At 49.1% G+C, this 13,032-nt stretch overlaps 4 protein-coding genes across 4 annotated transcripts, besides 11 other annotated features; all 4 read right to left on the reverse strand.

The window, feature by feature from the left end:
• Positions 1-3,520, reverse strand: Tc00.1047053508987.9 (hypothetical protein, conserved; the record flags this gene model as incomplete). The annotated part of the gene is made up of 1 exon (XM_802365.1): positions 1-3,520. A coding segment is annotated over one exon (3,520 nt), but the record flags the coding sequence as incomplete, so codon positions are not given.
• Positions 1-13,032: a sequence feature (heterozygous, Esmeraldo-like haplotype).
• Positions 3,680-3,699: a microsatellite.
• Positions 3,727-3,783: a sequence feature (A-rich).
• Positions 3,991-4,021: a microsatellite.
• Positions 4,069-4,097: a microsatellite.
• Tc00.1047053508987.20 (hypothetical protein, conserved) lies at positions 4,108-5,589 on the reverse strand (the record flags this gene model as incomplete). The annotated part of the gene is made up of 1 exon (XM_802362.1): positions 4,108-5,589. The coding sequence occupies one exon, from the start codon at positions 5,587-5,589 to the stop codon at positions 4,108-4,110; it is 1,482 nt and encodes a 493-aa protein (XP_807455.1).
• Positions 5,720-5,784: a sequence feature (GA-rich).
• Positions 6,141-6,292: a microsatellite.
• On the reverse strand, positions 6,645-9,653 carry Tc00.1047053508987.30 (protein kinase, putative; the record flags this gene model as incomplete). The annotated part of the gene is made up of 1 exon (XM_802363.1): positions 6,645-9,653. One exon carries the CDS (start codon positions 9,651-9,653, stop codon positions 6,645-6,647), a length of 3,009 nt encoding a protein of 1,002 aa, XP_807456.1.
• Positions 9,863-9,884: a microsatellite.
• Positions 10,028-10,065: a sequence feature (A-rich).
• Positions 10,230-12,101, reverse strand: Tc00.1047053508987.39 (hypothetical protein, conserved; the record flags this gene model as incomplete). The annotated part of the gene is made up of 1 exon (XM_802364.1): positions 10,230-12,101. One exon carries the CDS (start codon positions 12,099-12,101, stop codon positions 10,230-10,232), a length of 1,872 nt encoding a protein of 623 aa, XP_807457.1.
• Positions 12,527-12,638: a microsatellite.
• Positions 12,675-12,702: a microsatellite.

Raw genomic sequence — 13,032 nt, forward strand, 5'->3', positions numbered from 1 at the left:
TCGCCTTGCGCACTGTGTCGGAAGTGGCCTTCATAACGATCGGCTCGGCCCCTCCCTTCTGCTTCACTCGTGTCGGTGACGCAAGTAGTGGAAATCCATAGGGCGGTATCTTCATATTTAGATCCATCTGTGCTCCGGACACCGCCACGACACGAAGTAGTAATGCTCCATGAAGAATTACACGCAGTGCATCACGTTTACGTTCATTGGTTGTCCCCATGGAGTTCACGACAGCACAATATTCCGCCCATACTTCACCCCATGCACGCACCACCATCGTCTCACGTGGGGATTCTAACATGTCTTGATGGGTAAATATCGTAAAGAGCGCAAATGGATGCACCTGACACGTGGTATGATTGTAAGGAACCACAAAACCATCCCGCTCATCCTGCACGGTGGTGTCTACCCCTGTCGTCAGATACCCTGTTGGGCTGCTTAACTGTCGTTGGAGCAATTCCACAAGTCGCAGACGTGCCTCTGGCAAATTGTGCAGAAGATAATTACGTTGTGGAAGCTCGGCAAAAAGTTCCGTCGGTACATAACTCCGCAACAAGGGATGGGTACCACTCCACTGCATTAGACGAGGGGTACCACCACGAAGGTCCATCAACGCCGCCTGTCCAGACCAAAAAACATTCATCGTGTAACCAAGAAGACCAGGACAATTCTTAAGGACTTCGTACATCAGCCCAGAAAATTCTAAACGTGATCGCTGATGCAACGCATATAAAACAGATACAAGCGGTAGCACACGAAGTCGCTGCTGTAACCCAATGCCATTGGATAATGGAATAAAGTAACGACGAACCGGTGCATCCGCATGCGTCAAAAGTAGCTTACTTGCGCAATGACCCGTAAAAACCATGTCAATTTGCCCAACCGCAACAGTAACTTTGGCTAAAGCTGCCTCCACCGTGTCCAATTGAAAGGGAATTTGATGTTTAAAGTGCATCAATGATTTCAAGGGGGAAGTTGCAACATCCTCCTTCTTCTTTTTACTGTTGTTGCTGCTATTTTCGTTATTATGTGTCCTGCTCACATAATTGTGGTTCGCCGACATCAACGCGGCTGTCGTTGTTGTTTTCCCGACGGCAGCTTCTGTGGATCCCTCTCCCATTGCATCCATGTACCCTGATTGTGGGAAAAGACCCGATACACCGTTGATCGTCATACTACGTGTAGACCCTGCGGTGGCCACCAGTCGAGCTTCCATGGCATCTAACACGCGGTCCATATCATCCACGAGAATCGCGTGGAGCAGCGACGGCACGCCCGCAGAGCAGGCATAAAGCTGAATACGCTTCTGGTACAATTCCCATGACCAGTTAAGACGATTGGCCCACCACATCACAGACTTGGGGGCCCGTGTGAAAAGCTCTTCCGTGCGTATCAAATAAGGGCATGAAGCGAGTGCGACGCGGAACCAAAAGCGAGAGGGAAATGCAAGAGGATTATCATCTAAACCAGGGGTAAATGGCATCGTGGCTCCAGTGTAACGCACAATAATGGCCTTCTTGCCGCTTTCAGACATCCGCTTGTAAAGACGTTCCAACACGGAGGTTTTACCACATGAGTGACCCGCCTCTACAAAATGCACCGGTTTAACGGCAGAGGGCGGGATGGAGTAGCAGTTCAATACGGAGGTAAGACGATCCTCCACAAGTTTTGCCGTCCCAAAGAGTTGCTGCAAACCAAGCGCTTCTGCCGCATTGAAGCCATGACGAAATTCATCGGCTCCCCTGAAGGTGTCAAAAAGTGTCGTGCGTGCCACACGGATGGTGTGTCGCTTCAGGCGATGCAATAAAGAGAAATACTCGTTCTGTACTGTGTCTTCTGTCCACGATGTGGAGGAGGGTGGGGGAGGTGGCTGCGGATGTCCAGGCCACTCACCAAGCTTAACATTATAATTGGCCGTACCTGCCAAAAAGACTCCGCTTGTTAGTGTGGGGGCAGCTACATTCATAGAGGAGTTGGGTGTAGTGCCCGGCGTTTGAGCATCGGGTCCGCCAGATGATAAAATGTCTAAATCATTTCTATCTAAATCATCCGCCTCCTGTTCCCCGGTGCTATGAAAGACAAAATAACGTACAGGCAGATTTCTTAGCTGCAATACGGACGCTGCTTGCCTCAATAATCCAGGAATTCGTTCTAAAGCTAAAAAACCATGATCACGTAATGAATAGAGTTCTTTTGGCATGCTATGGGCTCGCGCTTCCAATACCTTTAGTATGGCTTCATTGAGGGTGGCGTACGCCTTTTCACGAATCTCTGCTTCGGCTTGGCTATCAAGCATCGCCTTCCCTGTCGTATTGCCACCATGATCGGCATGTCGTTGAGCTATGTATTCTTTTCGTACACTTGCCAACACCTTTCTTGCAAGGCTGTAATAATGTTCCAGGGTACAGACATGTCCGGGACTCATGGAAGATGATGTGGTATCCATAGCAGCAATTGCAGCAGCTTGCTCTGCGATGGCTTCATTCGCATTTTCCGTCCCCAACACAGATTTTCCTGCTCCTGTACTCTGACGCTGCAAGGCTGCTTGTTCTACAGTGATATGTAGTGTTTCCAGAATAAATTTACTGACGGTGTCTGCGGCCCATGATATCAACATAATTGACAGTCGGTTGCTTGTGTTCACAACCCTGACTACCTCCTCAACGTATGCCTCAACACTTTTTTCCACCGCAGCATCCAGTAGACTTCGTGTACACGACGAAACCTTCACTAGATCCGGCTGCTCTGCCCATTGGTACAACGTGGTTACACCCGCCTGCCGCAGCGCTCGCAGATCATAATATGGGGACTCCAACTCCAGACGTGCCACCTGTTTATAGTGTGTGCTTTCAATGAGCCACTCATGCCACTGCTTCCTACCACCAAGAGCCGCAAGCTGTCGTTTAGGCTGCATGGCTGCAAAATCACTGAGAGAAACATTTTCCACCCCATCTGCACTTGGTTCTATAAGAAGTCGCACTACATCTGGTAACATTTCCCCCGCAAGGGAGTCACTCACTTTTAAGATGTCACCGATATGAGTGTCCAACGTCGGTTCTGCAAGAGCAGACATGCGGCACGCCGCTGTGGCACGTAGCGGACCTCCTTGAGCTGCAGAGGTCTGCATCAGTCCAACTGATTCCGCTGGAACCCATGCTGCACGTGCAGCTACCTGGTCGGATGGCTCAAAAGAATTCTCAAGAATTCCATCCAATTCTGAAGGGTCTGCAATAAATGACGGCGCCGCCGCTGTAATGGACACGCTTGGTGGGATTTTCACGGCTGCCGCGACGGTGGAGTTTGCGTAGGGTGGCGCCGTGCTGTCATACGGTGCCATTTTTACAGTTGAATCCTGCGACACGGCATCACGGAGCCAAGGCATCCGCGGCGCATGACTGCCAGGTGGGAGATACGCAAACTGTTGAAAACGCCCAGACTGCTGCGTGTATCGCCTACTGACTTTTACTGCCTGCAGTCCTGCAAATGAGAGCTCTGGCACAGCAATACGGCGCGGCAGCATGCGTGTTCCCTCCCTCTTTCTTTTTCTATCGCTCTATCTTTCTCTTTCCCTCTATGCTTACTTAGCGTGTGTATATGTATGTTTGTGGGTGTATATGTAAACTAGTGCGTATAAAACAAATACACCCACCTGCCTTCGCACCGCCTCCCGGATAAACCCTTTTTTTTTTTTTTTTTTTTCAAATAATATTTTCAATGGCAACGGTGAAGGAAAAGAACAGACAAAAAGGAAGAAAAAAGAGAAAAAGTGAGGAACAGAAGAGACATGTCTTTACAAGAAGAGGGTGTGGGGGTGAAATTACAGAGCCTCTCCCCCATTTTTGCAAATCGCAGGAACAGACAACATGTACGTGACTTTCCGTGCACGGCGTGGCGTTAACGACTGTTTGTTTTGAAGGATTCCTTTTTTTTTTTTTTTTCGACCGACAATTTTGCCTCATCCCCTCTTCTAGAGACATCACACACACGCACAAAAAAAAAAAAAAAAAAAAAAACAAACAAACACGGCCTTCACCTACCCCCTGTTTTTTTATTTGCCTTCAACCACTCCTTTCTTTCTTTCTCTCTCTCTCTCTCTCGATATCTCCTTTACAGAACAAACTTGTATGGCTTTCCGTCCATACCAGGGGAGATCACTTCGGCGTTCTCCCAAATCTCTACCGCCCGCTCCTCGTCTAGGCGGGCATCCTCAATGCGCCCAAGCGCCTCCCGTGCCTCCGCCCGCAGCTGAAAAAGTGTGGCGCACCGTTTTTGATTCACAAATGAAAGCGCCCTTGTGATGTCATCGTCCGCACGTTCATATGATTTCAGCTTGCAGTAAACCATTCCGCGTGCCGCAAGAACGGCGCCAATGGCCTTACGATGCCGCTCCTTTTTTAGATCTGCACCCTCACTGATGAATCCCATGCAGGCTGTCAAAGACTTCAGTGCTCCGGCCGGATCGTCTTCATACACTTGAATTTTGGATCTTGCGTACATTGCCATGACAAGTGCCATGAGTTTATCAAATTTGGCGTGCATGTCGATACCAAACTTCTTCTCAATATGTGCCCGCACCTTTGGGTGCTCCAGCCACTTCTGAAACATGTCAATGTCCCGCATGTAGCGGTTCACAAACTCGTGCGCCTTCTTGTAGTCATGATTCTCCTCAATGATCATGTGGGCACCATGGAGAAGACCCCAATGCACAAAGCCGTTAAACTCTTGTCGTTGCTGCATATTTTCCATTCCCTCACGTTGCGGCTCGAGGAGGTAATCCACCTGATCTTCAACAAGAATTGGGTTCCCAAAGGCCTCCAGACGTTTCTTGTCTTCTTCCAATGCCTTTTGGATGTCAAACATCACCTGTCCATCCACAAAGCCCTCATCATCAATCTCGTCAATGGCGGGATCAAAGCTCGGTGGGGGGACAAAACGGCGTGCCTCATCGAACACCTCGTCTGCCATGTGGAAGTCGGGATTGACAAAAAAGTTGTCCTCCGCGTAGCTCACTTCAAGCGGCCGTGTAGGACTCGGCACTTCTTTTACCTCCGGCACAAACATGCCGTCCAGCTTCCTTTTATTCTTGTCAAACGGGGATGAAAACATACGACCCGACCAGTTTTGGTTCTCTTTTGGCCACCAGCGCTCCATTTCAGACGCGGCTGCGGCACCCACGGGCTCCTCACCGCGTCTCTGCGCATCGGTGGCGCGTTGCTCCGTTCGACGTCGCCGCTCCCCCGCATCCATCTCCTCCTGCCGCCTCTCACCGTACTGCACACCACCCGGCGTTGCCGCCGGAGATGTCGGTGGAGGGCGTGGCGGCGGTGAAGTTCCCGTTACGAGATTACCTCTGCGCCTGCCAGCGTCCCTGGTCCCGCTGATGCTCCTTCCACCACCAGCACCAACAATGCCAATACCACTACCATTGTTGCTGCTGATAAGGCGACGGCTATGAATAATGTTCTCTCCACCGTAAGGGCCGTTGCTCCTCATTTGGCGTCGTGTGAAAAGGCAAAAACAACGTCGCCGTAGCCCGACAACGTGAGACGGTGGTGCCGCCGCGTGTACGATACGCTGGAAGAGTGGCATATAAATCCTCCTACGTGATCTATGCCTCCTGTACCGCAGCGTATATGTGTGTCTCTGTCTGCCAGTAAAAATGTCGCCGCAGTGCACACACCCTAGCCTGGTCCCCAATGGTTACCACACAAAGAGGCCAAAAGAGAGTCAGAGAGAGAGAGAGAGAGAACAGAAAAAAAAAAAAAAATGGTGAAAAAATAAGAGGTGAAGAAGCACACACACACACACAAACAAACAAGGAAAGACAAATGTACACATTTTGCGTGCATTGTTTTATCGGCCTGTTATTACGGTTGACAAATTGGCCACACAATGGCTCTTCCCCTCCCCTCCCACATCTTCTAACAGCAGTTCACTCAACGAAAAAGGATGCAACATTCAACATCTGCGTTGTAAACTAAAAAGAGAAGGTGTCGGCGCCTGCGTGTGTCTGTGCAAGAGAGAGAGGAAAAAAAAAAAAAGGAGGGAAAAGACGCCTTCAAACAGTCAAGAGAACAATCCGTTTCTTCAAGCAGCACATCCCCTTCAATCACGGCCCCATGACTGCTCATGATAGGCTCAGCAAACAATACAAATCACAAGCAAACAATATGTACAAATATTTGATATAAATAAACAGCACACAGTAAAATAACACAAACACACACACACAGAGAGAGAGAAAAAGACAAACAAACAAAAAGAAAAGAACAACCCGGCCAACAAATCAACAGTAACGCAGCATACTAAAAAGCAAAACAAAAAGGCAGCACACTTACACGAACAAATTCACACATACTTAGCAAGAGAAAAACGAGAGAGATGCAGACAAGGAAGAAAGGAAGTAAATAAAACCTGACACAGGCACATGTACATATGCCATTACCAGCATCAGTTCCACTCTTCGCTAAATGTACATCCTTCTTCCTATTCCTCCCACACACTCTCTTTTAGCTCTGTGAGAATCGTTCTCCCTTGTACTGGTGATGCCAACCAATGCCACCTCTCATCAATGGTTCACCACCACCACTGGTATGGTTTTCCTTTCTTTTCTTTCTCCAGTTAAAGAATAAAATGATGTCATGTCATGTTGGCGTTGTATTCATGCCACCCGCAACGCTGTTAATCAGAAAAAACGAACGACAACGCTCCGCTGTCCATCGCTCCCTTGGATCGAGTGCAAGTAACCCCATTATCACCTTCTGAAGAATCATTGTTGATGGAGAAGAGGAAGAATTGGGCGGCGAAACCGCTATAACTGGTTGCTGCGCCGCTTCAATGTAACAGTGTCGTGTATGGTCATCCTCTGAGACACACTTGGGGTTTTTACAGGGCGGGTAGAGCCGCCGCGAGTAAATCAGCTCGTAGAGAGTTGCGCCAAGGCTGTAACAGTCCGTTGCACGACTACACGTTTTATCTTGCAGGGCTCTGCTATCCATGTACTCAAGTGTCCCAAAGACCCCCGTCACTTCATCCATCGCACCCGGTCCAACGATGCGGCAGTTACCGAAGTCACTCAAATAAAACTTGACGGAACCCGCCGTTGGGGTGTTCGCCACACGCATGACACCCGAAGAGGGCGGTGTCGAAAGTGATGACGGGATGCTGGCAGCATTCCCCGGTGTGGCGGGTGGTTCCTGCTGTTGCCGCTGGGAATGATACTGCAGCTGAGACGGACTGTTCTCGTACGCAAACAAAATGTTGCTTGGCTTGAGGTCCAGATGCACAAGCCCAAGTTGATGCATCGCAGAAAGGGCAGAGCTCACACAAAAGGCAACCCCTTTCGTGATACTGTCGTGCCGCTCAATGTTCCCCACATCGCCATCGCACAGCTCCGTGACGAGAAAAATGGTTGCGTCACAATTCAAGGCATCCTCCACGGATATCGATAAGAAACATGGAATGCGCACCTTCTCGTACCGCATGCGTTCCGCCAATTGATCCTCCGTCTCTTTTTCATTTCCCTCCTCTTCCTCACTCAGCTGTGACTGCATAAACGGCTTTTGCTTCCTTTGCCCTTTTCTCGTTGAACGCTTTCGTTGTTTTTTTCGTTTTTTTCGTTCCCGTTCTTCTTCGGCCTCCGCAAGACGTGCCCTCCACTCAACGGCTTCCACAACATCTGGCGGGAGTGCCTCACGCGCCGGCACAAAGAACGCACTGTAGAGTGGGAGAATATACGGCACCTCGTGTTCATTAAGAAACCGCATAATGGCAATTTCCCGCAACACGGAGAAGCCATCATCGATGCTTCCACGTGAATGAAAACTGATGGGGCAGGACTTTACCGCAACAAGATCGCCGTCAACGGTCTGACAACGCCAAACAATGCCAAAGCTGCCCTCTCCAACGTATTCGGCCGTTATGAAGGCTTGCCAGAACTCTCCAGGCTCAAGACAGTGCAACTTTGACACAACGCTTTCCACCGTATCAAGAAAACACTTACGAGTAAATCGCTTTTCAAACAGCGGTCGAACCTTTTCCACAGCGCGCTTTGGCTCCAAGTCTAATTCCTCTTTACCCAGCATGGTGATAGAGGTGGGGGAAGCTCTGGCAGTGGCCGCCGTGGCAAACGTAAAGGAACTGAAGGAAGAATTACACCAATCCGTTGAAACTTGTGGACGTGATGAAAAGAGAAAATCTCGTACGCTACGTGCTGGGCTGCCCTCATTACTGTTAAAGGAAGCAGACAAGGTTGGCTCATTTGTAGGTGGAGAGGAGGGTAAACCCAGGGGTCGGAGCGGTTTAACACCTGTTGCTCGATCCGCCAGTTGCATGGCATTTTTTCCCAACTCACCTAAACTGGTGTTCGTCTTGTTGTTCTGATCCTCCTTTTGACTAAAATTACCGATCTCATCATCATTATCATCATCTATAATGTAAGAACGACTCGTATTGTACGGAAGCGTGGAAAAACTCATGTGCATGGTCGTGCTCATGTCAAGATGTTTGACCAAATTATTGAACTTTTGGTAGGGCTGCTGAGAGACCAAATTCCCTGCAGCCTTGTGGCCATCCGCCTCGCCATCGTTTCCCTCCTCGTCATCCTCTGTAATGTCATCATCGTAAATAAAGCAACCGTTCGGGAGTGGACTACACGAACGTGGTGGCGGTTTGTTTGCCTGAAGTGGTCCCTTGCGTGGACGAAACGTCGGTGGCAACACCCCAGCGATGGGCTCTCGTCGAGGTGGCTGTGGTGTTTGCTGTGGGGCGGTGGTGCCCCTTGCACGTGTTGCATCACCGACAGGGTGTGGGGGCGATGTACACATCTCGGGACGTACAGCGGGTGGTGCAGATAGCGGTGGACATGATATGACTTTGATTTCTTCATCTTCATCGTCATCTTCATCTATACAGATCCACAACGTTGCTGGGGAGACAGCGGGTCGTGTAGCTGCAGCCTTTCTAATCAACGTGGTCGAGGGCCTTTCTTCAGGACTAAGAGCAATGCTGTCCCGATCACTACTGTCTTTATTCTTCTCACCGTCAGAAATGTACGGGATGCATTCAGAGCGCCCTAATGAGTGCCGTGTACCGTTTTTTGTCTGTGTGGAAGACGGGAGTGGGGTGGTATTTGAGTTTCTACACGTCAAGCACTCCGGACTTTTTGCTTCCGCATGCACTGACGTTTTAGCCAACGATGGGGTTGACGCCCCACTCAACGACAGACCCCCCCAACCCCCTTCACATCGTTCCACAGCTGCCTCTGAAGTTGTTGTTGTTGTGATTGCTTGCACGGTGGCTGCAGATGCCTTCGATGGTGACAATAAAAATTCAGACGGCAGAGGCGGCGCTACTTGATACGCCTGCTTTCCCAACTGCTCTGGTGTCACATCCTCGTTCACATCGTCATTATTTTTCTCTGTACGTAATCGTTTCTTTGGGTTTCCCTTATTCTGCCCATCCACAGCGGCAGCATGACTCGCTGCTGCCATGTGAGCAGATGGCCTAACACCATACTGCACGGATGGCACGTTTTTGCCGGCATGTAGTGCTGCAGTCGATGCCACAATTCGTGTCATTTTGGCTCCTGCCACACTCGAGACACCTTCCCTGTTTCCGCCATGTTTTTGATGTGTCTTCTTCTTTGGAGACATTTCTATATTTTTCCTGTCCGCGTCGTGAGAAGCCGCAAGGTCGATACGCAACAATGCGTGATCGTCGTGCTGGTAATAAATAATGAGCGTCACCTCAACTTCTCACCGACACAACAACAGGAAGAATTCCTCCTCACACACACACACCCTCTCTCTCTCTCTGTGTGTGTGTGTGTATGTCTGTAATGTACGCACGTTCAAATTGTGCGTATATATATATATATATATATACGTCTGTATTCCTTCCTTCTCGTTGTTGTTTTCGCTGTAGGAATTTTGCGGCGCAATGCGCTGGCCCTTCCCACCACTTCTCCCTTCTCACCCCTGCTTCGTGTGAGGAGATGTCTGGCGTTAAAGGCTTAGCTTCTGCCTGCAAAAAGGAAGAACAAACAAAAAAAACAAAAAAAAAAAACACACACACAGAGAGAAAAGAACGGCAAGACACATATGTTGAAAGCATTGAATGGGGGAAATAACAACAAACAAAAAAACGAATAAAAAATCAAACGTCTCGGTGCCGTGACGACAATATTTCCGCCCCCCTTTTCCTCTTCTCTCCGTGCTCTTCATGCATCGTCAAGCGTCATCAAAGCCATTCAGCAGCCAGCCGAGTTCGGTAAGACTCAACTCGGCTCGTGCGGTGCCACTAAGGGCCGCCACATGGGCGTTTATATGTGCCGCAAGTTCGTCTCCAGCGCAAAGACGACAGCATTCCTTCCACGGGTATATGCAGCTATACACAATTTCCAAAGGAAGTTCAAACACATGCGGCAAAGAGAGACGCTGCAGGGCCCAAATGGCTTTAACCCACAAAACGCGTGACGCCGTCTCGTTTTTCAGGCACTCGTGTTGAAGCAACAACTCCAACTCGTCTGTCACCGACGTGAAAAAGACTCCGCGATCATCCGTGTGGAAGGAGACATTTGGGATGGCAGTTACTTCCCTACCCAACGCAGGCGATGGACACCATCTAGCCAAACGCCGTTGCACCCGACACCGCATCGCCATCGAGAGGCTCGACTCGTTTGTAAGCAGTGACAGTAACGCGGGGTTCACCCCATCCCCTTGGCTGCCCCGCTGTCGGTGGAGAATGTCACCGATATGATGCTGTGTCACCTCTGTGTAGCCCCCAGTCACGGCATTACTGGTGATGCAGAGTTCAATCGCATCATGCCGTGCGAGAATGGCAGACAAGTTTGTTGAATCTGTGTAAACAAGATGACCCCAACGCTCCGGTGCAAATTTCACCATCTCCGCCAACTCCTCCGGGTCGTCCTTCTCCCCTGCATGCAAGGTGACACCCAGTGACGCGTACGATGGTGATGTGGATATGCCATCGCCGCCACGCCGTGCCTCCGTGAGCGCCGGAAGAAAGTCCAGAAAGTGATTCTTACCGCAGTAGCCGGAGAAGTCCACACCTGTCACCCAACAGGTTCGTCGAATCCGTTCTCCTTGCCGGGTCATGCTCAGATTGCTCGTGCCTTGAAACAATGCAGCTTCTGCCTGCAGAGATGCGTAAAAACGTTTTATTTGCTCGTGCTGGATCTTCTTTGCAAGCGTCACAACTTCCCACGCCGCTTCCGCGTTGTGACCCCGGTTAATAGATAAAATAAGACGAATATGCATACGATGCATTAACCAATCACGGAGCCTTTCCAATAACTTTTCCGCCAGCTCTTGGGTGGCGCCACTGGTTGCCCCGCTTGTCTCTGACTTCGCATTATTATCGTGGGAGCACTCCATTGCTGTAGAGACAAGCGAGGCATACAACTTCTGGAATTGAGACCACCATTTGGCAGGAACGGATGCGTTACGAGGCAACAATTCCCCTGTTTCAAAATCCACTAACCCACCATTCATGAGATGCTCCACAGTGTGGATTACAGTCTCAACGTATGTCTTTTTTGTGATACGCCCCGCCTCGTCACCACATGCGGCAACATGTGGGTTCTCGTAAAGCCCTTCCCGCAAGGAAGTCCGTATCTCAAGGAGAAACAAATTTTCTGCTGCAGAATGTAGTAACAAATCCTGCACAGCCATCCGTGTGAAGGCGGCATTATTCATGATATTGTAAATATTTTCAAACACTCTAAAACAGTATTTCATGCGTTCAGCGGGATCGGTAAATTTCTCCAGAACATTATCCATTTGCCCAATACTTTTACAAAAAAGCTCCCCAGTGTTCGCATGCACTGTATTGGTGGCAATAGAGGTTTGACGCTGCCTTTGTTTCAGATATTCCATATGTAGCAGCAATGGGGCGCTAATACTGCCATTCAGATGGCAATGCAAGTCCAACTTTGGCAGAAAATAAAGATCTGGTGGCTCGCCAGGGTGACGAGTGTAATACTTCGCCCAGGCCTGCTCAAACAACATAAGACTGCTGCAATTCTCATTGTTTTCCAAAAAAGACACCCCATCGGATTGGGCCATTGAAGCCGAGTCCATTTATTACAAGTATATAATTTTATGTGTCCTTTCCTTTGTGAAGACCACACAACGTGTCTTTTTTTTTTTTTTTTCGTAGGCACGTGGCGTCTTTTTGAAGCAGTAGACAAACAAACAAAAAAAAAAAGAATATGTATATAAGTGGGTAGGGATGACGGGGGAGGGGAAAGACACAAAAAAAATATGCATGCATGAAAAGGGTTCTCAACGGCGGTAGCACACATCCCCCAACGAGAAATTCCTCCTGTGGCACGGCGTTCCCGCACCGTCAAGTACACACGGGAAGAACGGGTCCAAATTTCAGACAATTGTTTACAATCATCATCGGTCTTTTCTCCCAAACGAGTAAATAACAACACGCAGGCCGAAGGACAGAGACAGGGAAGAGGGGGAATTGAAGAACACTCAAATACGCAATTAGGAAAACACACAAAAAGGTACACACACACGCACAAACACACAAATCAACGGGAAAGAAAAGTCGTCAAGGCACACAACAGAAAAACACACACACACACACACAACTACAAACACACAAATTTAAAAACAAATAAATATTTGTAAAATCCGCAAAACAACAACAACAACAACAACAACAACACATCTATGGCTTCCTGGATTACTACCTACCCACCCAAAGAACACACCACCCTGCTTTTTCCGCTACAACGACGTTGCGGCATTGGATAAGTTTATTTGTGCGTGTGTGTGGATGCGTTTGTGCACGACTGCCATCTATTACATTTCTCATTGCAGGTTGCATGCGCATACACATACACACACACATAGAGAGAGAGAGAAACAGAGAAAAAGTCAAGTTTGGGCTGCGTTACAACAACAACGTGGTCCATTCTTTATTTCCTTTCCCTCGTTCCCTCTTTCCCTCTTTCCCCTCCCCCCCCGTTCCTTTTCGTAACCCATATCCCCTATT

Source organism: Trypanosoma cruzi, genomic scaffold, assembly GCF_000209065.1.
Source record: "Trypanosoma cruzi strain CL Brener 1047053517115 genomic scaffold, whole genome shotgun sequence".
Classification (NCBI taxonomy): domain Eukaryota; phylum Euglenozoa; class Kinetoplastea; order Trypanosomatida; family Trypanosomatidae; genus Trypanosoma; species Trypanosoma cruzi.